Raw genomic sequence first — 18,480 nt, 5'->3', positions numbered from 1 at the left:
GTGGGCTTCGACTTGTTGATCCCCCTATCCAGTATGCAAACTAGAGGAAGATTTATCTTCACCAGATGTGTTGCAAACTGGGCAGAAGTGAAAAAAGAAAGATAGAAACAGAAAAAGAAAGTCGTCACCTGTAACTATTGAACTCATCACTTGCACACACACAACACCAAACAGGGTCTTATAGTTTCATCCTTCGGAGGCAAAACCTTTACACTAAAACATCCTGGAATGAGGAAACACTTCATGTAAGAATGTGTTATATATACTGTACGGTGTCAGTGTCAGCATAGTCATGAGCCAAAAACTTGAGACACTGAGGAAGTGAAGTGAAAATGAAAGAGAACAAAAGATATTTAATTACAGAAAAAATGTGCCTACTGAAGGTACCCTTAGAGATGAGCTTTTTCAATATTCATCTTTTGTGTACTAGGCACTAATGACATAATATAGTGGGCTAGTGCTATACCTAACATTTAGCATTTCTGGAATACCTACTTCAAAGACTTGTCCTGACGAGACAGGATTGTTTAAAGGCACAGATCAGGGGAAGGGTACAAATAATTTGTGCAACACAAAAGGTATCAATGAGCACAGTGTACTCCACCATCTGTAAATAAAAGAAGTTTGGAATCACCAGGATTTTTCCTAAAGCGGACTGCCCGGCCAAACTAAGCAATCGAGAGAAAGGCCCAAGTCAAAGAGGTGACCAACAACCTGATGGTCACTCTGAAAGAACGTTTGTGTTTGGAGAGAGAAGAACGTTCCAGAAGAAAAAACATCTCTGCAGCATTCAGGATACTTTATTGTGCATTGTCACAAAAGCAGTAACATAATAACATAACATAAGTGGATTTGCCTGAAGCTGTGAATTAAACTGTTATAACATTTTCACAATTTCAGCTATGGTGAAGTCTGGAGTGGAATTCATGGCGGTCATTAGAAAATATTTTACTGACCCCTCTCTCATACACATTCAGAGCAAACTCAGAAAATGAATCATAAATAGGATCCTTAGGCAAGACCACCTTGTAATCTAGCCACAGGGGTTGCAAGCCAGTGATTTCTGTGCCGGTCCCAAGCCCGGATAAATAGAGAGGGTTGCGTCAGGAAGGGCATCCGGCGTAAAAACTGCCAAAATAACCATGCGAATCATCCACAAGACTTTCATACCGGATCGGTCGAGGCCCGGGTTAACCTACAGGGTGCCGGTGGAAATTTGACTACTGTTGGTCGAAGAAAGAGGGGAGGCAGAAGGGTTCGTGGTCAGAGAGAGAAGGGAAAAGGCAGGAGCATAGGTTTGAGAATAGGGACTCTTAACGTTGGCACAATGACAGGGAAAGGCAGAGAGCTGGCAGACATGATGGAGAGAAGAAAGGTAGATGTACTGTGTGTGCAGGAGACAAGGTGGAAGGGCAGCAAGGCACGTAGTATCGGAGGAGGATACAAACTGTTCTACCATGGTGTGGATAGGAAGAGAAACGGGGTAGGAGTGATCCTGAAGGGGGAGTTTGTAAACAGTGTTCTAGAGGTGAAAAGAGTCTCAGACAGGGTGATGAGCCTAAAGCTAGAAATTGAAGGGGTGATGGTGAATGTAGTCAGTGGGTATGCGCCACAGGTTGGCTGTGAGATAGAAGAGAAGGAGAGATTCTGGAGTGAGTTTGATGAGGTCATAGAGAGTATCCCCAGAGGAGAGAGAGTTGTTGTTGGAGCAGACTTCAATGGGCATGTTGGTGAGGGCAACAGAGGTGATGAGGAGGTGATGGGCAGGTTTGGTGTGAAGGAAAGGAATCTGGAAGGACAGATGGTGGTGGACTTTGCTAAGAGGATGGAAATGGCTGTAGTCAACACTTACTTCCAGAAGAGAGAGGAACACAGAGTAACATACAAGAGTGGAGGTAGGAGTACTCAGGTGGACTACATCCTATGTAGACGAGGGCATTTGAGAGAGGTTAGTGACTGCAAAGTGGTGGTAGGAGAGAGTATAGCCAGACAGCACCGCATGGTGGTGTGTAAGATGACTCTGGAGGTCAGGAAGAAGAAGAGAGGGAAGACAGAAAAGAAGACCAAGTGGTGGAAGTTAAAGAATGAAGAAACTTGTGAGGAATTTGGACAGAAGTTGAGACAGGTTCTGGGTGGTCAGGATGAGCTTCCAGATGACTGGGAAACTACAGCAGAGGTTATCAGGGAAACAGGTAGGAAGGTGCTAGGTGTGTCATCTGGAAAGAGGAAAGAAGGTAAAGACACTTGGTGGTGGAATGAGGAAGTACAGGAATGCATCCAGAGGAAGAGGTTAGCTAGAAGGAAGTGGGATGTAGAAAGGACTGAGGAAAGTAGACAGGAGTACAAGGAAGTGCAGCATAGAGTGAAGAGGGAGGTGGCAAAGGCCAAACAGAAAGCTTACGATGAGCTGTATGACAGGTTAGACACAAAGGAAGGAGAGAAGGACTTGTACAGGCTAGCCAGACAGAGAGATAGAGATGGGAAGGATGTGCAACAGGTAAGGGTGATTAAGGACAGAGATGGAAAGGTGCTAACAACCCAGGAGAGTGTGCAGAAAAGATGGAAGGAGTATTTTGAGGAGCTGATGAACGAGGAAAATGACAGGGAAAGAAGGGAGGAAGATGTGGATGTTGTGGAGCAGGAAATAGCAGAGATTGGAAAGGATGAGGTTAGGAAGGCTCTGAAAAGGATGAAGAGTGGAAAGGCTGTTGGTCCTGATGACATACCTGTGGAGGTGTGGAAGTGCTTAGGAGAGACAGCAGTGGAGTTTCTAACCAGTTTGTTCAATAGGATTCTAGAGAGTGAGAAGATGCCTGAGGAATGGAGGAGAAGCCTTCTGGTTCCGATCTTTAAGAACAAGGGTGACACGCAGAACTGCAGCAACTATAGAGGAATAAAGTTGATGAGCCACACAATGAAGCTGTGGGAAAGAGTAGTGGAAGCCAGGCTTAGGAAGAAGGTGGAGATTTGTGAGCAGCAGTATGGTTTCATGCCCCGTAAGAGCACCACTGATGCCATTTTTGCTTTGAGAATGTTGATGGAAAAGTACAGAGATGGTCAGAAGGAGCTGCATTGTGTCTTTGTAGATTTAGAGAAGGCGTATGACAGGATGCCGAGGGAGGAGCTGTGGTACTGTATGAGGTTGTCGGGAGTGGCAGAGAAGTACGTCAGACTAGTTCAGGACATGTATGAGAGAAGTATGACGGTGGTGAGATGTGCTGTAGGTCAGACAGAGGAGTTCAAGGTGGAGGTGGGACTACACCAAGGATCAGCTTTGAGTCCCTTCTTGTTTGCTATGTTGATGGACAGGCTGACAGATGAGGTCAGACAGGAATCTCCCTGGACAATGATGTTTGCGGATTACATTGTGATTTGCAGTGAGAGTAGAGAGCAGGTGGAGGAACAGCTGGAAAGGTGGAGGTTTGCTCTGGAAAGAAGACGCATGAAGGTCAGTCGTAGTAAAACAGAATACATGTGTCTGAACGAGAGGGATCAAGGTAGAAATGTTAGGTTACAGGGGGCTGAGGTGAAGAAGGTGCAGGAGTTTAAGTACTTGGGGTCAACAGTTCAGTGTGATGGAGAGTGTGGAAAAGAGGTGAAGAGGAGAGTGCAGGCAGGTTGGAGCAGGTGGAGGAAAGTGTCAGGAGTGTTGTGTGACAAAAGAGTGTCAGCAAGACTCAAAGGAAAGGTCTACAAGACAGTGGTGAGACCAGCTCTGCTCTATGGGTTAGAGACGGTAGCAGTGAGAAAGAAACAAGAGGCTGAGATGGAGGTAGCAGAGATGAAGATGTTGAGGTTCTCCTTAGGAGTGACCAGGTTAGACAGAATAAGGAACGAGTACATCAGAGGGACGGCTCACGTTGCCTGTGTTAGCGACAAAGTCAGGGAGGCCAGACTGAGATGGTTCGGACATGTTCAGAGGAGGGATAGTGAGTATATTGGTAGAAGGATGTTGGAGATGGAGCTGCCAGGCAGGAGGGCAAGAGGACGACCAAGGAGGAGATACATGGATGTCTTAACAGAGGACATGAGGTTGGCTAATGTTAGGGTAGAAGATGTTCATGATAGATTTAGGTGGAAAAGGATGATTCGCTGTGGCGACCCCTGATGGGAAAAGCCGAAAGAAGAAGAAGAAGAAGGCAAGACCACCTTGTGCTTACCCTGCCTTTGCCTTCTACCTGATTTGTAAGTTGCTTTGGATAAAACCGTCTGCTAAATGACTTAATGTGAATGTAAAAATTAGATAACACAACTGTGTGTGTGTTTCTTCCTGTACTACTAATAGTGTTTTTCTACTGTAAAATTACCGTAAGAAAAACAAACATTTTCTCCTTTCGTCCTCTGCAAGTATCCTCATCCTTCGCGCTGTAGTTTTCCAGAGCGCAGTTACTGGTCCTACCAGATTTTAAAGATTTGAGGATTTCAGATCATTTCACTTACACTTAGTGTGGAACAACAGCAGTCAGTAAAGGTGAAGCTGATGTACATACAGGTGTCATTTAATCTATTAGCTGACTATATTTGTAAAAATGCAAAAATTAAAACTAAAAGATATATTATATAGTATAAAAGTACAATATTTCCCTCTGAATTGTAGTGGAGTAAAAGTAACAATGGAAATACTCCAGTAAAGTACATGTGGTAGTAAAATGCAAAATTATCCTATAAATGTTTCAATCGGAGGGTCTCAAAACATTAAAGACACGTTATTGTTACTGTTTGTATGGTTAAGATAATGTCTGCTCTTAGAGAAGCTTTTTGTCATAGTCCATCAATATTCCCATTCAAGTTTTATTATAGCTCCTGTCTTAAATCCAACTTACCTCCCTTTTTCTTCCACAGGTAACGCTAATCTACACAAATTCCACTTAAAATAATTCTAATATTAGGAAACTAACAAATGATACATTGGCCAGATTTTCAAGCACCATGATGTTTGTTTAATGAAACAAATGTCATGAAAAGTTTAGTTTCTTCCTGTTTAACTTTAAAAAATAACACAACAAAAAAACAAAGTATGTTATGAAAAGTTTCTATTGTTTCACGGATCAGGTAGGCTCATATACAGATCAAGCTCTGAATCAACATACAGTTGTTCTTGTGTTGAAACATAAAAGGCCAAACAATAATTCACTGACAGCAGAAGTGGAGTGAGTTATTCCATTTATTTCATTTCAATGTTTTTTGTATAATCTTTGATAACATATCCTGTGTGTTTAAACAGGACAAACTATGAACATTTAGGATGTGGATTGTGATTCCAAACAGTCATTTACCATCATACTTTACTCTGAGAGGCTATATAAAGTAATTTATCAGCACAAAATGATCACATACAGTTATTTTTGTTTATGTGAAGCTGAATTTGGCCACAGCAGCTGAAGATGTCACACCTTCCGATATTCAAATAGCAACACTGTTTTCTACCTCTGTTGGATCCATGTATGTGTATGGGATGTCCAGAATGCTGTTTCTATCTTTGATCTCTGAACTTAAGGTTTTAAGCTCTGCTTGAAAATCTTTAATCAGCTGACGGGGAATCTCCTCAGTGAAATGCTCTTCTGGATACTGGCCCAGAGGAACCTGATGAGATCAATGACATAAATAAAAAGTTGGTTTTACAATAATATATATGAAATCTTATATAAAGCTGCTAGAAGTGAACAGGATTTTTGTCAGTAAAGCAAATGATGCATTTCACCTCTAATGATGTACTAGTTTTCATAAGTTGGATATAAATGTGATTGATCTTACATGAAGTCTTGTTTACTTACAAAGTCAGAGGACTGTTTGCTGAGTAGCCACAAGGTGGCCATGCCCTGTGCTGTTGTGTTGACATCAGGTAACGTCTTCAGCAACATCGCCTCATTTGTTGTTCCCTTTTTGGTTGGTGGAGGTTGTTGCAGGGAGGTGGGAGTGTTGGGCATCCAGCCACCATAGTCAAACTACAATGAACCAATGATTGGTGGATAATTATTAATATTTGCTGAAGCACATTAGCACTATGATCACACATTTCAATTGGTGATAAAAATTTTATGTAACAGTAAAGACTTTTTAAATTGGCATGTTTTCGTCCCACTACAGACCTGGGTCTATAGTTAGTGTCAGTCAATTCATTACCTTGGTAATAAATATTTTAAAAGCTATCAAATGGATTCCAATATAATATTTTACAGACATTCCTGGTCTGCAGAAGATAAATTCAAAAGACTCCGACTGATCCTGACATTTTGAAACAAATGTCTCAACAATGTTTAGCTGTATTAAGGATAAATCAACATTTTTGATTTGTACAATACTTAATGCTTAAAGGCCAAATATCTGCAGAGTTCATGACATCACAATCTCAACTGTTTTGTGCTAATTAGCAAATATTAACATGCTAACAAAGTAAACTGAGACTGTAAATTTGATATGTGCAACTGTACCTGAATCCAGCCTCAAAGAGTTGTTCATTAAAGACTTTTCACATTAAACACTAAAGGTTTTTGAACAGTCTCTTTCATCAGTATTTCACCAAACCATTGCTCAAACAAAGCAACAGTATCACTGATCATGCTGATTGATTTACCTGTCCACTATTCACAGCTGCATGCTGGCATGAGCCAGTGAAGATCACCATGGTGACAAACTTGACCAACTCAGGCACGGTGGTAAATCTCTGTGGAATTCCTGAGAATTACAGAGAATCAGCTGCATTACTTAAAGATGTGGACATCACATTTAGATGACTCGATTCAAGTTGGATGTATGATTGCTGAAATAAGCTTTTTTTCCTTAATATCTACCTGTGCCTGGTTTAGAAAGGAAGCCGTGTTCAAAAATGTCCCCAATCCACTTCTGCAGCTCAGAGTCTTTTTGGACCTCAATGTCATTCTTGTAATACTGTTGAAGAATTCCCCGAACAAACCTAGAGGAGAAGAAATGTGAAGAATTCAGTAAAACATAGTCCTGGTTGAATTATCATTTTTGATTAACAGTCAGCAGTAAGAGACTCTTTTGAGAGATACTAAAACATCCATTCGTTTAGCAGAAGGTAGTGGTGTCAAGAATGATCAGTTATTTTATTAGGAACATTGTGGAGTAACCATGAAGAAACAGTTTGACCCTTCAGAATGAGGCACTGACTCAGGAGATAGGAGAAAGATAATGTTTCACCATTGGCTGTTGTAATGATGCAATACTTATTATACAAGGGAAGTGTTGGTAAAGAGCAGAACAAAGAGGATAGGAGGGGTAGTAGTCAAACATTACAGTTAAATAGTTTGGAAACATGTTTCAGCTTTGCAGACAGACAAGACTGATGAGGAAAGTTATATGGCAATACCTTAACAAAAGGTAACTGATTTAAATGGTCAATGTTAACTTTGTTATTAGCACAATTTGTTGCAATCCCATGCTTTATATTTTCAAGTTGCTTGAGGACTCATGTTTCTCATTAACAAAGATATTTAACCTTGGCGCTGTCCAGCTAATCTGTCCTGCTCTTCATCATCACTTCAGCTGATAGAAGCTGGTGATTCAGTTTACTCGGTTTCCACCAATGAACTACATTCAATCTAAGTCCTGGCCACATCTATGACTTACCAATATCATATAAATAAAAAAACACAAAGCAGAATTACAACTGTCTGTAATACCTGTGGATGATTTCCCAAAGTCTGAGTCCATCGTCCCTGTAGTAGAAGTTTGGCACAGTCTCCAGTCCACGATCAGCAATGTCCTCAGGAATACAGAGGGACCTGTAGGTCATTGATGACAGGGAATTTCTCAGGATGGTGATCATACCCTCTCCACCAGAAGCTGCAAACTAGGGTACAAACAAATAAGTACAGAAAATAAAAATACTGTTCACAGTACTGAAAAACATGCAGTGATGTACTAAGTCTGGTGATGTGTTTTTGTACCGCTGTGAAAACTCCTGTCTTAGATATTAGAAGTTTTCGAGCTAAGTAGTTGATCTGCAGACTGTAACGGGTGTGAGGAATGAGGAGCTAAAGGAAAGAGGGAACTCTGTTAGAAACACTGTTATTAGTTAACAGAACTTTTGATGCTTTTGTACCATTTACTGTAGCAGTTCGTTAGTTATTCATATAAAAGTTTATTATAAAACATTAGTCGAGTATTTTCCCAAGTTACCTTGTACAGTGGATGCACCTTGGGTATGTTGCGCAGCAGTGACACTGCAAAAACCTCAGCCAGCAGGTGGGTGCGCAGCAGGTGAACGTTGAGCTGATGCTCACTGAATTCTGCACTTCTCACAAAAATCTTGGCCGTCAACCAGTCGTACTCAGAATCGGTAGGAAGGAAGATTGGGTTGTCATCTGTTGGAGTCTGCTTCAGCTACAGGGGAAGAAAGGGGTTTAACTTGCTTAGAAAGTTTTTCAGTGAAGGTCCAAGCAAATCTATACTTTTGAAACACTAGTCTTACACACAATAGTGCTTGTGTGTCCAAATTTAAATGTGTGACAGTTGGAAAGAGGAAGACTGTGTGTGTGTTGGTTAACTTACAGCTTTAATATCAGCTACGTGTATTACTAATACTAAGGCTAATCTCACCTGGATAGCAATTGGCATCAGCTTCTCATTTGGTGTCTTGTGGAGCAGGACAAGGGGAGCCATCAAATACTGTTTCTTTCCATTGATGAGTCTCGTTTCCACCCCATCCAAACGTTTGTAGTCGCACAAGAAGATGTTGCCATTCTGTTGAAATTTCAGTGAGGATGAGAAATCATTTGACTCACGTGCTTACAGTGCAGCTTCTACATTTGGCCATGTGAACTCATGAATGGGGAAAAACACAGCTCCAAAAGTTTTAGTAAAATGTATTTCACAAGAATAAGGGAGTTACCTTCATTTCATCTTCCAAGTTAAATTGATGTTTGGGGAAGACCATGTCATTAGTGACAGGAAAGTTACTGGGCAGGACAGAACAACGGCGGATCAACATGGGGTTAACACCGTTCAGAAACTGGTAGCCGAAAAAGGCATCCTCTTTCCAATGTTTCTGGACATAGTCTGAGAAAATAAAAACATTGAATTTCAAACTTTCAGCTAGTAAATCCTTTCTATCATTGTTATTAGTTTAATTATATGCTGCATGTAAAACAGTAAAATGGGAAACAATGTGTCATAGATATGTTTGGACACAGTCGCTGTTTTTTTCAAAGCATAGAATTAGAATAAAACCTCTGCAATGTCTTACATTTTGTTAGCCTCTATCAATTATTTTCCATTTGAAAGGGCAAGAAAAGAAGCCAAACTAAACATTCAAGTCGAGTTGATTATCTTAGAAAATATATGATGCTGAATGTTTAAATACGCTTTAAAGTACTACATACTAATATGGATACAGTATCAAGTGTTTCATCACAGCTACTGTGAGAGTGCAGTACCTGACATTTTAGTGTGTTTGACCCAGAACACCTGTTTGATTTCATCAATATTACTCCAACTCTCCTGGGAAGCAGCCAGTCCCTTCAGGTTCAGCTCTGCCAAACTATAAAATAACAGCAAAGACTAATGTTAGAGTGCATTTCATGTGTTGTGAAAAGCAGCTGGGTAAAGATAGATAGATACACAGATAAAGAATCTAGAATAAGAATTTGAGGACTTCACCCTGTGGATGCGGTGAACGCGAATTCTGTAGTCTTGGTGAAGGAGAAACGGACCTCAGTAGGCAGATCAAGAGGGTTGTCTGCCTTAATGCAGTGGGGAATTCCCTTTATATACACATCCCAGCTAGATAAAACAGGGGAGAGTATAATGGTGAAGAACTTTGAAGGTTAGATACCAGCATATTAGCAAGTTTAATGTATTATTTAGTTGTATTACACTTGACTAGTGTTAATGCGTTCTTTATTTAACATAATACATTTTAACAAAGGCCCTGGCATGTTTAACAGTCACATAGTCGTTCATTTGCCTGTTAGTTTTGGGGTGTATAAAGTAAAAATGTGTACAAGCTCTGAACTCTCACCAATAGTCTTCACTCCGCTGCTTCAACTCCTTTTCCCGACTGTAAGCTCCAAGATGGTTGCTGTCTTCAAAGACTCTCAGAGCTTGCAAGACAAAAAATAAAAATAAAAAATGGAACCACAGGGTTTAAAATAGAGTTGACATACATTTGCACATTTACAGTAGTACGCAGGACGTGTATTTGTTTAACCGTGTCTTTTGTGAAGAAGCAGCTGCACACTGATAAGTAATGTTAGATAAGCAAATTCTAACACACCTTTTCCTTCTCTGAAGTGATGCACCTCACTGTCAGTGATCCAGCGGTAGATGGGAAACTTGTAGATATCTCCACCAGGGGATTCGACTTCTACCTTAGCAGGGAACCAAGGGTCTTGCAGGATAATTGGAAGACGCTGTTTGTCTAGCTCTATCAGAACCAGTTTACCAAGGGATGTAGGGCAGGACACAGTAAAAGTAGACACCTGGAGTCATGACAACAGGAATTTGAGTGTATTTAACAACCATAACATAGAAGAAGAACCAGAGGTTATCACAAGGAGTGTTTGGCTGGGTTGATTGTTCTGTAGGAAGTATATTATATGTTAAAACACAGAGATGGAGAATCTAAACTTACTTCTCCTCCGATGAAAGCTACAGGCCATTTTAAGCCAATCAGCCACTGGCGTTGGCTCTCCCCATCTGTGCCCACTAGCTTGATGTAGACATTGTTCAAAGTGGTGGCACCAACGAGATCGCCAGTGTACACGGTCACTTTGTAATCTACCGTTTTCATTCTGGAAAGTAGTAGAATCCTATTAGGGAAAAAAGAACCGTTCTCAGCAGTCATTCAGTCAATAGTCGCTTTAAGCCAAGGGCATAAAAACATAAAATAGTGGTACTATGATAAAAAGGCATTGGTAAAATATCAATCTAACAATTAATAATACATTTGACTGTTGATTTATTACAGTCCAGCTGTAGCTGAAATCATTTCAAAAAGTATCTATCTTACCTTTGAAAACTGACTCAGAACAGACGAAGTGAAAGAAGTTTCTTTGGTGAACTAGGTTTACCTCTGACTTCTGATGGAAAACATCTGATTCCTCTTTTTATACCTACAGCTTTGTAGGTGTTTCCAGTCCAGTCTCGTGATACAATGGTGGAAGGTAGGAGAGGTAAAGCAGCTGCCTCAAAGCGAAACTATTTTATGAGGCCAAACCAGTTTTTCGAGTGCAAAATATGAAATATCGCAGTGAACTAAAAGAGTAACTCTCAGTACATAAGTACAGCATTAAGTGAAGCTTTCACCTAATGTTCATCCAAATTTAATCTGGAGTAAAGTAAAGTAAAACACCTGTAAACTAGATAAAGCATTTCCTGAAGAAAATGCACTGTGAATGCTGTAATACTGAATTGATTCCTGAAGGACTGAAACATTGAAAGTTGCTGAAACATTTTAAAACGCTGCTGAAATTAGCTGAAGAGAAACAAGAACCGTTTTAACAGAGCCAAACGTATGAAGAAGAAGCTGAAACAGCTGAATGTCAACTTAATAAAGCTTAAAAAGATTTGCTTAATAAAACACAGCTGAATTTATCTTAACAGAAAAATATTCCAGGTAAAGGTAAAGTTGAGATGTTTTGTTAAAAAAAGCTGAAAGTATGTAGAAGAAACTGAAGCAGGTTAGCAAAGAGAGGCTAGCATAAACAGGCGCACGTACACGAGTGTCTAACGCTGATTTATAAACAGCCGTGATCACGTAAAACTTGACCAACTCAACTCAGGGACTGATCCAAGACTGCAAAAGGTTTGTTTAAAGAGAGCTGGGGTCCAAAAACACAAGACAAGGCTAGGCTGAGGCAAGTTCTGTGTAGAAACATGGTTGAAAAACACACAGGAGGCAGGAAATCAACGCAATGTGGTTGACAGGAGAGCAGATATAAGGAGGTTAGGTATAAGGAGAAGTCACAGTCAGCAGTCCAGTGGGCTTCAACTTGTTGATCCCCCTATCCAGTATACAAACCAGAGGAAGATTTACCTTCACCAGGTGTGTTGCAAACTGGGCAGAAATGAAAAAAGAAAGGTAGAAACAGAAAAAGAAAGTTGTCACCTGTATCTGTTGAACTCATCACTTGCACGCTCACAACACCAAACAGAGTCTTATAGTTTCATCCTTCAGAGGCAAAACCTTTACACTAAAACAACTTGGAATGAGGAAACACTTCATATAAGAATGTGTTATATATACTGTACGGTGTCAGTGTCAGCATAGACATGAGCCAAAAACTTGAGACACTGAGGAAGTAAAGTGAAAATGAAAGAGAACATAAGATATTTAATTACAGAAAAAATGTGCCTACTGAAGGTACCTTTAAAGATGAGCTTTTTCAATATTCATCTTTCGTGTACTTGGCACTAATGACATAATATAGTGGGCTAGTGCTATACCTAATATTTAGCATTTCTGGAATACCTATTTCAAAGACTTGTCCTGACAAGACAGGATTGTTTATGGGAACAGATCAGGGGTAGGGTACAAATAATTTGTGCAACACAAAAGGTATCAATGAGCACAGTGGCCTCCACCATCTGTAAATAGAAGAAGTTTGGAATCACCAGGACTCTTCCTAAAGCGGACTGCCCGGACAAACTAAGCAATCAAGAGGGAAGGGCCTAAGTCAAAGAGGTGACCAACAACCTGATGGTCACTCTGAAAGAACTTCAGTGTTTCTGTGTGGAGAGAGAAGAACGTTCCAGAAGAAAAAAAATCTCTGCAGCATTCAGGATACTTCATTATGCATTGTCACAAAGGCAGAAACATGGTTGAAAAACACACAGGAGGCACAAAATCAATGCAATGTGGCTGGCAGGAGAGCAGTAGGAAAACTGACAATCTTCAAATGGCAAAGTGAAGAGGGACGTGCTTCTAAAGGGGAAAAACTAGACATAGGTGAAAACCCAGAGCTGCTGCAGAGCTGACAAATGTGGTCAGATATGTGGAGAGGGCACAGTCAGCAGTCCAGTGGGCTTCGACTTGTTGATCCCCCTATCCAGTATGCAAACCAGAGGAAGATTTATCTTCACCAGGTGTGTTGCAAACTGGGCAGAAATGAAAAAAGAAAGATAGAAACAGAAAAAGAAAGTCGTCACGTGTATCTATTGAACTCATCACTTGCACACACACAACACCAAACAGGGTCTTATAGTTTCATCCTTCGGAGGCAAAACCTTTACACTAAAACATCCTGGAATGAGGAAACACTTCATGTAAGAATGTGTTATATATACTGTACGGTGTCAGTGTCAGCATAGTCATGAGCCAAAAACTTGAAAGAGAACAAAAGATATTTAATTACAGAAAAAATGTGCCTACTGAAGGTACCTTTAGAGATGAGCTTTTTCAATATTCATCTTTTGTACTAGGCACTAATGACATAATATAGTGGGCTAGTACTATACCTAACATTTAGCATTTCTGGAATACATACTTCAAAGACTTGTCCTGACGAGACAGGATTGTTTAAAGGCACAGATCAGGGGAAGGGTACAAATAATTTCTGCAACACTAAAGGTATCAATGAGCACAGTGGCCTCCACCATCTGTAAATAAAAGAAGTTTGGAATCACCAGGATTTTTCCTAAAGCGGACTGCCCGGCCAAACTAAGCAATCGAGAGAAGGGCCTAAGTCAAAGAGGTGACCAACAACCCGATGGTTGACTAGTCATAGATGAAAACCCAGAGCTGCTGCAGAGCTAGGAAATTAGCCTTCCAAATAGGATTGGACTCAGACACAGTCTCAGTATTTAAGTCTAGGCTGAAAACCTATTTATTTAGTCAAGCATTTTTGTAAATAGATTTGGGAAGGACTCACGGACGTAGAGCATTATGGTGAACTGGTATGTTTAGATGCTGTCTTCCCCACTCTCACTGATCACTCAGGTTTGTTGATGGTGAAGTGATGGGTTGCTCTACATCCCAGTGAGCCCTCATGTCTGTGTTTGCTTCTGGCTCAGCCTTTTAGTTAGGCTGTCATAGTTAGTCCTGCCAGAGTCCCTGCTGCACTATACTAAATATACATTCACCTCATTCATTATCTGACTGTGATCATAACTAACTGCCATCTCTCCTCTTCTCTTTCTCTTCCTTCCTGTCTCTCTGTCGAGCTACACGTCATTCCACCCTTTGCCCTCTGGACCTGTCTGACTCGTCCTGATGCCCAACTTCTGGCTGGAGATCTTGTCGCTTAGATCCACCGTTTGGCCTTACGGGATGCATGTGGAGACTGGAGTTGGTCACACGGTACTATGAAGTCGGTCTTGGCCTCGGCAGACGTCGGAAGCCGTTTCTAGGAGGTCTTGATAGTCCAGGAATGGAACAAGTCTGCCTGCAATTAACTGAACTCCACATTAACTTAAAAGACATTAACTGTTATACTGGAATTCCTGCTGCCTACACAACATGTAATCACCCATATGAGGATGGGTTCCCTGTTGAGCCTGGTTCCTCTCAAGGTTTCTTCCTGATGCCTTCTCAAGGAGTTTTCCCTTGCCACCGTCGCCCTCGGCTTGCTCATCAGGGACAATCGGATTATTATAATTCTTCCGCATTCACTGTTCACGTACTGTTCTTTGGTTGTTTAAAGCTGTTTTGTGACAATTTTAGTTGTAAAAAGTGCTCTACAAATAAAATTGAATTGAAAATGTGGTCAGATATGTGGAGAGGGCACAGTCAGCAGTCCAGTGGGCTTCGACTTGTTGATCCCCCTATCCAGTATGCAAACCAGAGGAAGATTTGTCTTCACCAGATGTGTTGCAAACTGGGCAGAAATGAAAAAAGAAAGGTAGACACAGAAAAAGAAAGTTGTCACCTGTATCTATTGAACTCATCACTTGCACGCACACAACACTAAACAGGGTCTTATAGTTTCATCCTTCAGAGGCAATACCTTTCCACTAAAACATCCTGGAATGAGGAAACACTTCATGTAAGAATGTGTTATATATACTGTACGGTATCAGTGTCAGCATAGTCATGAGCCAACAACTTGAGACACTGAGGAAGTGAAGTGAAAATGAAAGAGAACATAAGATATTTAATTACAGAAAAAATGTGCCTACTGAAGGTACCTTTAAAGATGAGCTTTTTCAATATTCATCTTTTGTGTACTAGGCACTAATGACATAATATAGTGGGCTAGTACTATACCTAACATTTAGCATTTCTGGAATACCTACTTCAAAGATTTGTCCTGGCGAGACAGGATTGTTTAAAGGCACAGATCAGGGGAAGGGTACAAATAATTTGTGCAACACAAAAGGTATCAGTGAGCACAGTGGCCTCCACCATCTGTAAATAAAAGAAGTTTGGAATCACCAGGATTTTTCCTAAAGCGGACTGCCCGGCCAAACTAAGCAATCGAGAGAAGGGCCCAAGTCAAAGAGGTGACCAACAACCTGATGGTCACTCTGAAAGAACGTCACTGTTTGTGTGTGGAGAGAGAAGAACGTCCAGAAGAAAAACCATCTCTGCAGCATTCAGGATACTTTATTATGCATTGTCACAAAAGCAGAAACATTTAAGTAAGTGGATTTGCCTGAAGCTGGGAATTAAACTGTTATAACATTTTCACAATTTCAGCTATGGTGAAGTCTGGAGTGGAATTCATGGCGGTCATTAGAAAATATTTTACTGACCCCTCTCTCTTTCACATACACATTCAGAGCAAACTCATAAAATGATCATCATCATAGATGGGATCCTTAGGCTCATTGTGCTTACCCTGCCTTTGCCTTGTACCTGATTTGTAACTAAAGTCTATTAAAGTAAGAAAAACAAAAACCTTTTGTGTGCGTGTGGTACCACACAGTATCAACAAAGGAGAGAATGTACCACAAAATAACATCTAGGCTGATTTAAATCGTGTCTATAAGATAGATTTCAGTTTGTACATGTTAATGATGAATCTTCAATGCACAGCAAAGTTACCTATGGAGTTCCACAGGGATCTGTGCTTGGACCAATTCTTTTCACTTTATATATGTCCTCCTTAGGCAATATTATTAGGAAACTCTCACATAAAATTCCTTTGCTATGCAAATGATACCCAGCTATACCTAACTATAAAATCAGGAGAAACTAATCAATAAGTCAAACTTCAAGCATGCTTAAAAGACATACAGGCCTGGATGTCTTCAAATTTCCTTCTCCTAAATCCAGACAAGACAGAGGTTATTTTATTTGGACCTAAAAATGTCAGAGTCACTATTTCTTAAAGCGGTCTCACACTTGATGACTTAGTATTGGCCTCAAGTAATACTGGAAGAAATTTCGGAGCTATCTTTGACCAGGATATCTCCTTCACTTCATACATCAAAGAAATCTCTAGAACTGCCTTTTTTCACCTGAGAAACATTAAAGTTAAAATTAGGAGCATCCTGTCCCAAAGTGATGCTAAAAAACTAGTCCATGCAGATTACTTCCAGACTGGACTATTGTACGTCATTATTAATAGGATGTTCCAATAACTCATTAAAAAGCCTGCAGTTAATCCAAAATGCTGCAGCCAGAGTTCTGACTGGAATTAGCAAGAGAGGTCTTATTTCTCCTACGTTAGCTTCTCTCCACTTGCTCCCTGTAAAATGCAGAATTGAATTTAAAATTCTTCTCCTCACATATGAAGCACTTTATAATCAGGCTCAATCTTATCTTAAAGACCTCATAGTTCCATCTCTTCCAAGCAGAACTCTCTGTTCTCAGAGTGCAGGTTTACTTGTGATTCCTAGAGTTTCCAAATGAAGAATGGGAGGCAGAGCCTTTAGCTATCAAGCCCCTCTCCTGTGGAACCAGCTCCCAGTTCAGGTTTGGGAGGCAGACACCTTCTCTACGTTTAAGACTAGACTTAAAACTTTCCTTTTTTATAAAGCTCAGTCACTCTGAACCATCTATTAGTTCTGCTGCTATAGGTTAGTCTACTGGGGAAACGCTATTGATAAACTGAGCTCCTCTCCTCACTCCTTTCTCCTGTATCAATGCAAATGCCACCATTACATGTCATTAGCTTTGTGTCTTCTCTCTCCTGTTGTGTTTCCTCCTCTCTGTCTCCCTCTCTCTCCTAAAGCTTGCTTAAATGGGATTGTTGTGTTTTCTGTATCATTTTTTGTATAATTATTCTCTGTAAGGTCTTAAACCTTACACTGTAAAGTGCCTTGAGATAACCTCTGTTGTGAATTGGCGCTATACAAATAAAACTGAATTGAATTGAATTGAATCTGAACAATTCCATCAACATGATCAATTTCCATCGGTTTCTGATGGAAATGTATTTAGCATCCAAGTGATCACTTTACTTACTACATTTGATATTAGATAACAGATCCCTTCTATGTTTTTACAGCTTTTAGTCACAGATCACGTTTTCATCCTGCTGCTAACGCTTCCCCATACGACAGAATGTCACACTCACCCATTTTTTTCCTTTTCACTGCAATATCAAAGCCACTTTGAACAGACATTCGTGTTTACCAGAGATACGTAATTCATTCTAATCTTGTCTCATGTTTAATTTTTTTTTTTAAATATAAAGTTATGTTATTAATGCATAAACCATGAGAGACAGGTATATCCCTGGTTAAATATTACTGAGAGAGTCCACATGATGGTGCTATAAAGAAAATATAATGTTAAAACATTCACTTAAAATACACTATTGTTTTTCCTATTAACAAATCGACTTAAACCACTGATATCTAGTAGAACTTGAATCAGGAATCTAAATGCTCATAGTCACACAGGAATTTCCTTTAGTTTGATAATTTAGGACCAATTCTAATCATGTCCAGTTGGTGGATGATAATTTGAGTGTAACATGATGTCTTTTCTAAGACTTCTAACTGTGGGACTGTGATTTAATCTTAAACCAATTAAGTTGTAGAAATACTCCAGTCTTTGTGCATTGTGCATATGTATTAGACAGATTCCAGTTTTTGCATCTTAATGATGAGTCTTTCATGCAGACAAAAGTTGGTTATGGAGTTCCACATGCTTCTGTGCTAGAACTGATTTATTTCAACTCTATATATGCAGATGTAATTTTCAATTGCCATGCAGATGATTCCCAGTTAAATATAAATTTGTAATGTAAATATCTTAAAGGCCTCATAGTTCCATGTTGTCACAGCAGAACACTTTGGTCTCAACGTGCAGGTTTACTTCCTAGAGTTACCAAATGCAAAAATGGAAGGCAGTTGTAGTTGTGCTTCCTCCTCTCTGTCTCCTTCTCTCTGTACTCCACTGCAAGTATCCCCGGCCTTGGAGCTATAGATTTCCAGAGTGCAGTTACTGGTCCTAGAAGCCCACCGTTCTTTCTGCTTGTTGTTGTTGCTTTTTTATGCCTGCTGTTCTTTCCACTCACCCCAACCAGTCGAGACAGATGGCCGTCTAGATGAGCCTGATTCTGCTGGAGGTTTCTTCCTCTGAAAGGATTGTCGCCTAGTGCTTGCTCCCACTGGATTGTTGGGTTT

The 18,480-nt window shown here is 40.2% G+C and overlaps 1 protein-coding gene across 1 annotated transcript; it reads right to left on the bottom strand.

Annotated features, from left to right (window-relative positions):
* Positions 1 to 5,129: 5,129 nt before the first annotated feature.
* Positions 5,130 to 11,066, bottom strand: LOC113161943 (hydroperoxide isomerase ALOXE3-like). Its single transcript, XM_026359807.1, has 15 exons — positions 10,973 to 11,066; positions 10,595 to 10,772; positions 10,238 to 10,442; positions 9,983 to 10,064; positions 9,622 to 9,744; positions 9,399 to 9,502; positions 8,855 to 9,021; positions 8,563 to 8,706; positions 8,143 to 8,346; positions 7,911 to 7,997; positions 7,644 to 7,813; positions 6,792 to 6,913; positions 6,575 to 6,675; positions 5,775 to 5,945; positions 5,130 to 5,583 (listed from the first exon to the last, which is right to left on the bottom strand). The coding sequence occupies exons 2-15, from the start codon at positions 10,751 to 10,753 to the stop codon at positions 5,404 to 5,406; spliced, it is 2,019 nt and encodes a 672-aa protein (XP_026215592.1). The 5' UTR covers positions 10,754 to 10,772; positions 10,973 to 11,066; the 3' UTR covers positions 5,130 to 5,403.
* Positions 11,067 to 18,480: the final 7,414 nt, after the last annotated feature.

This window comes from Anabas testudineus, chromosome 1, assembly GCF_900324465.2.
Source record: "Anabas testudineus chromosome 1, fAnaTes1.2, whole genome shotgun sequence".
In the NCBI taxonomy this organism is placed as follows: domain Eukaryota; kingdom Metazoa; phylum Chordata; class Actinopteri; order Anabantiformes; family Anabantidae; genus Anabas; species Anabas testudineus.
This window is presented reverse-complemented; position numbering and strand designations above follow the sequence as displayed.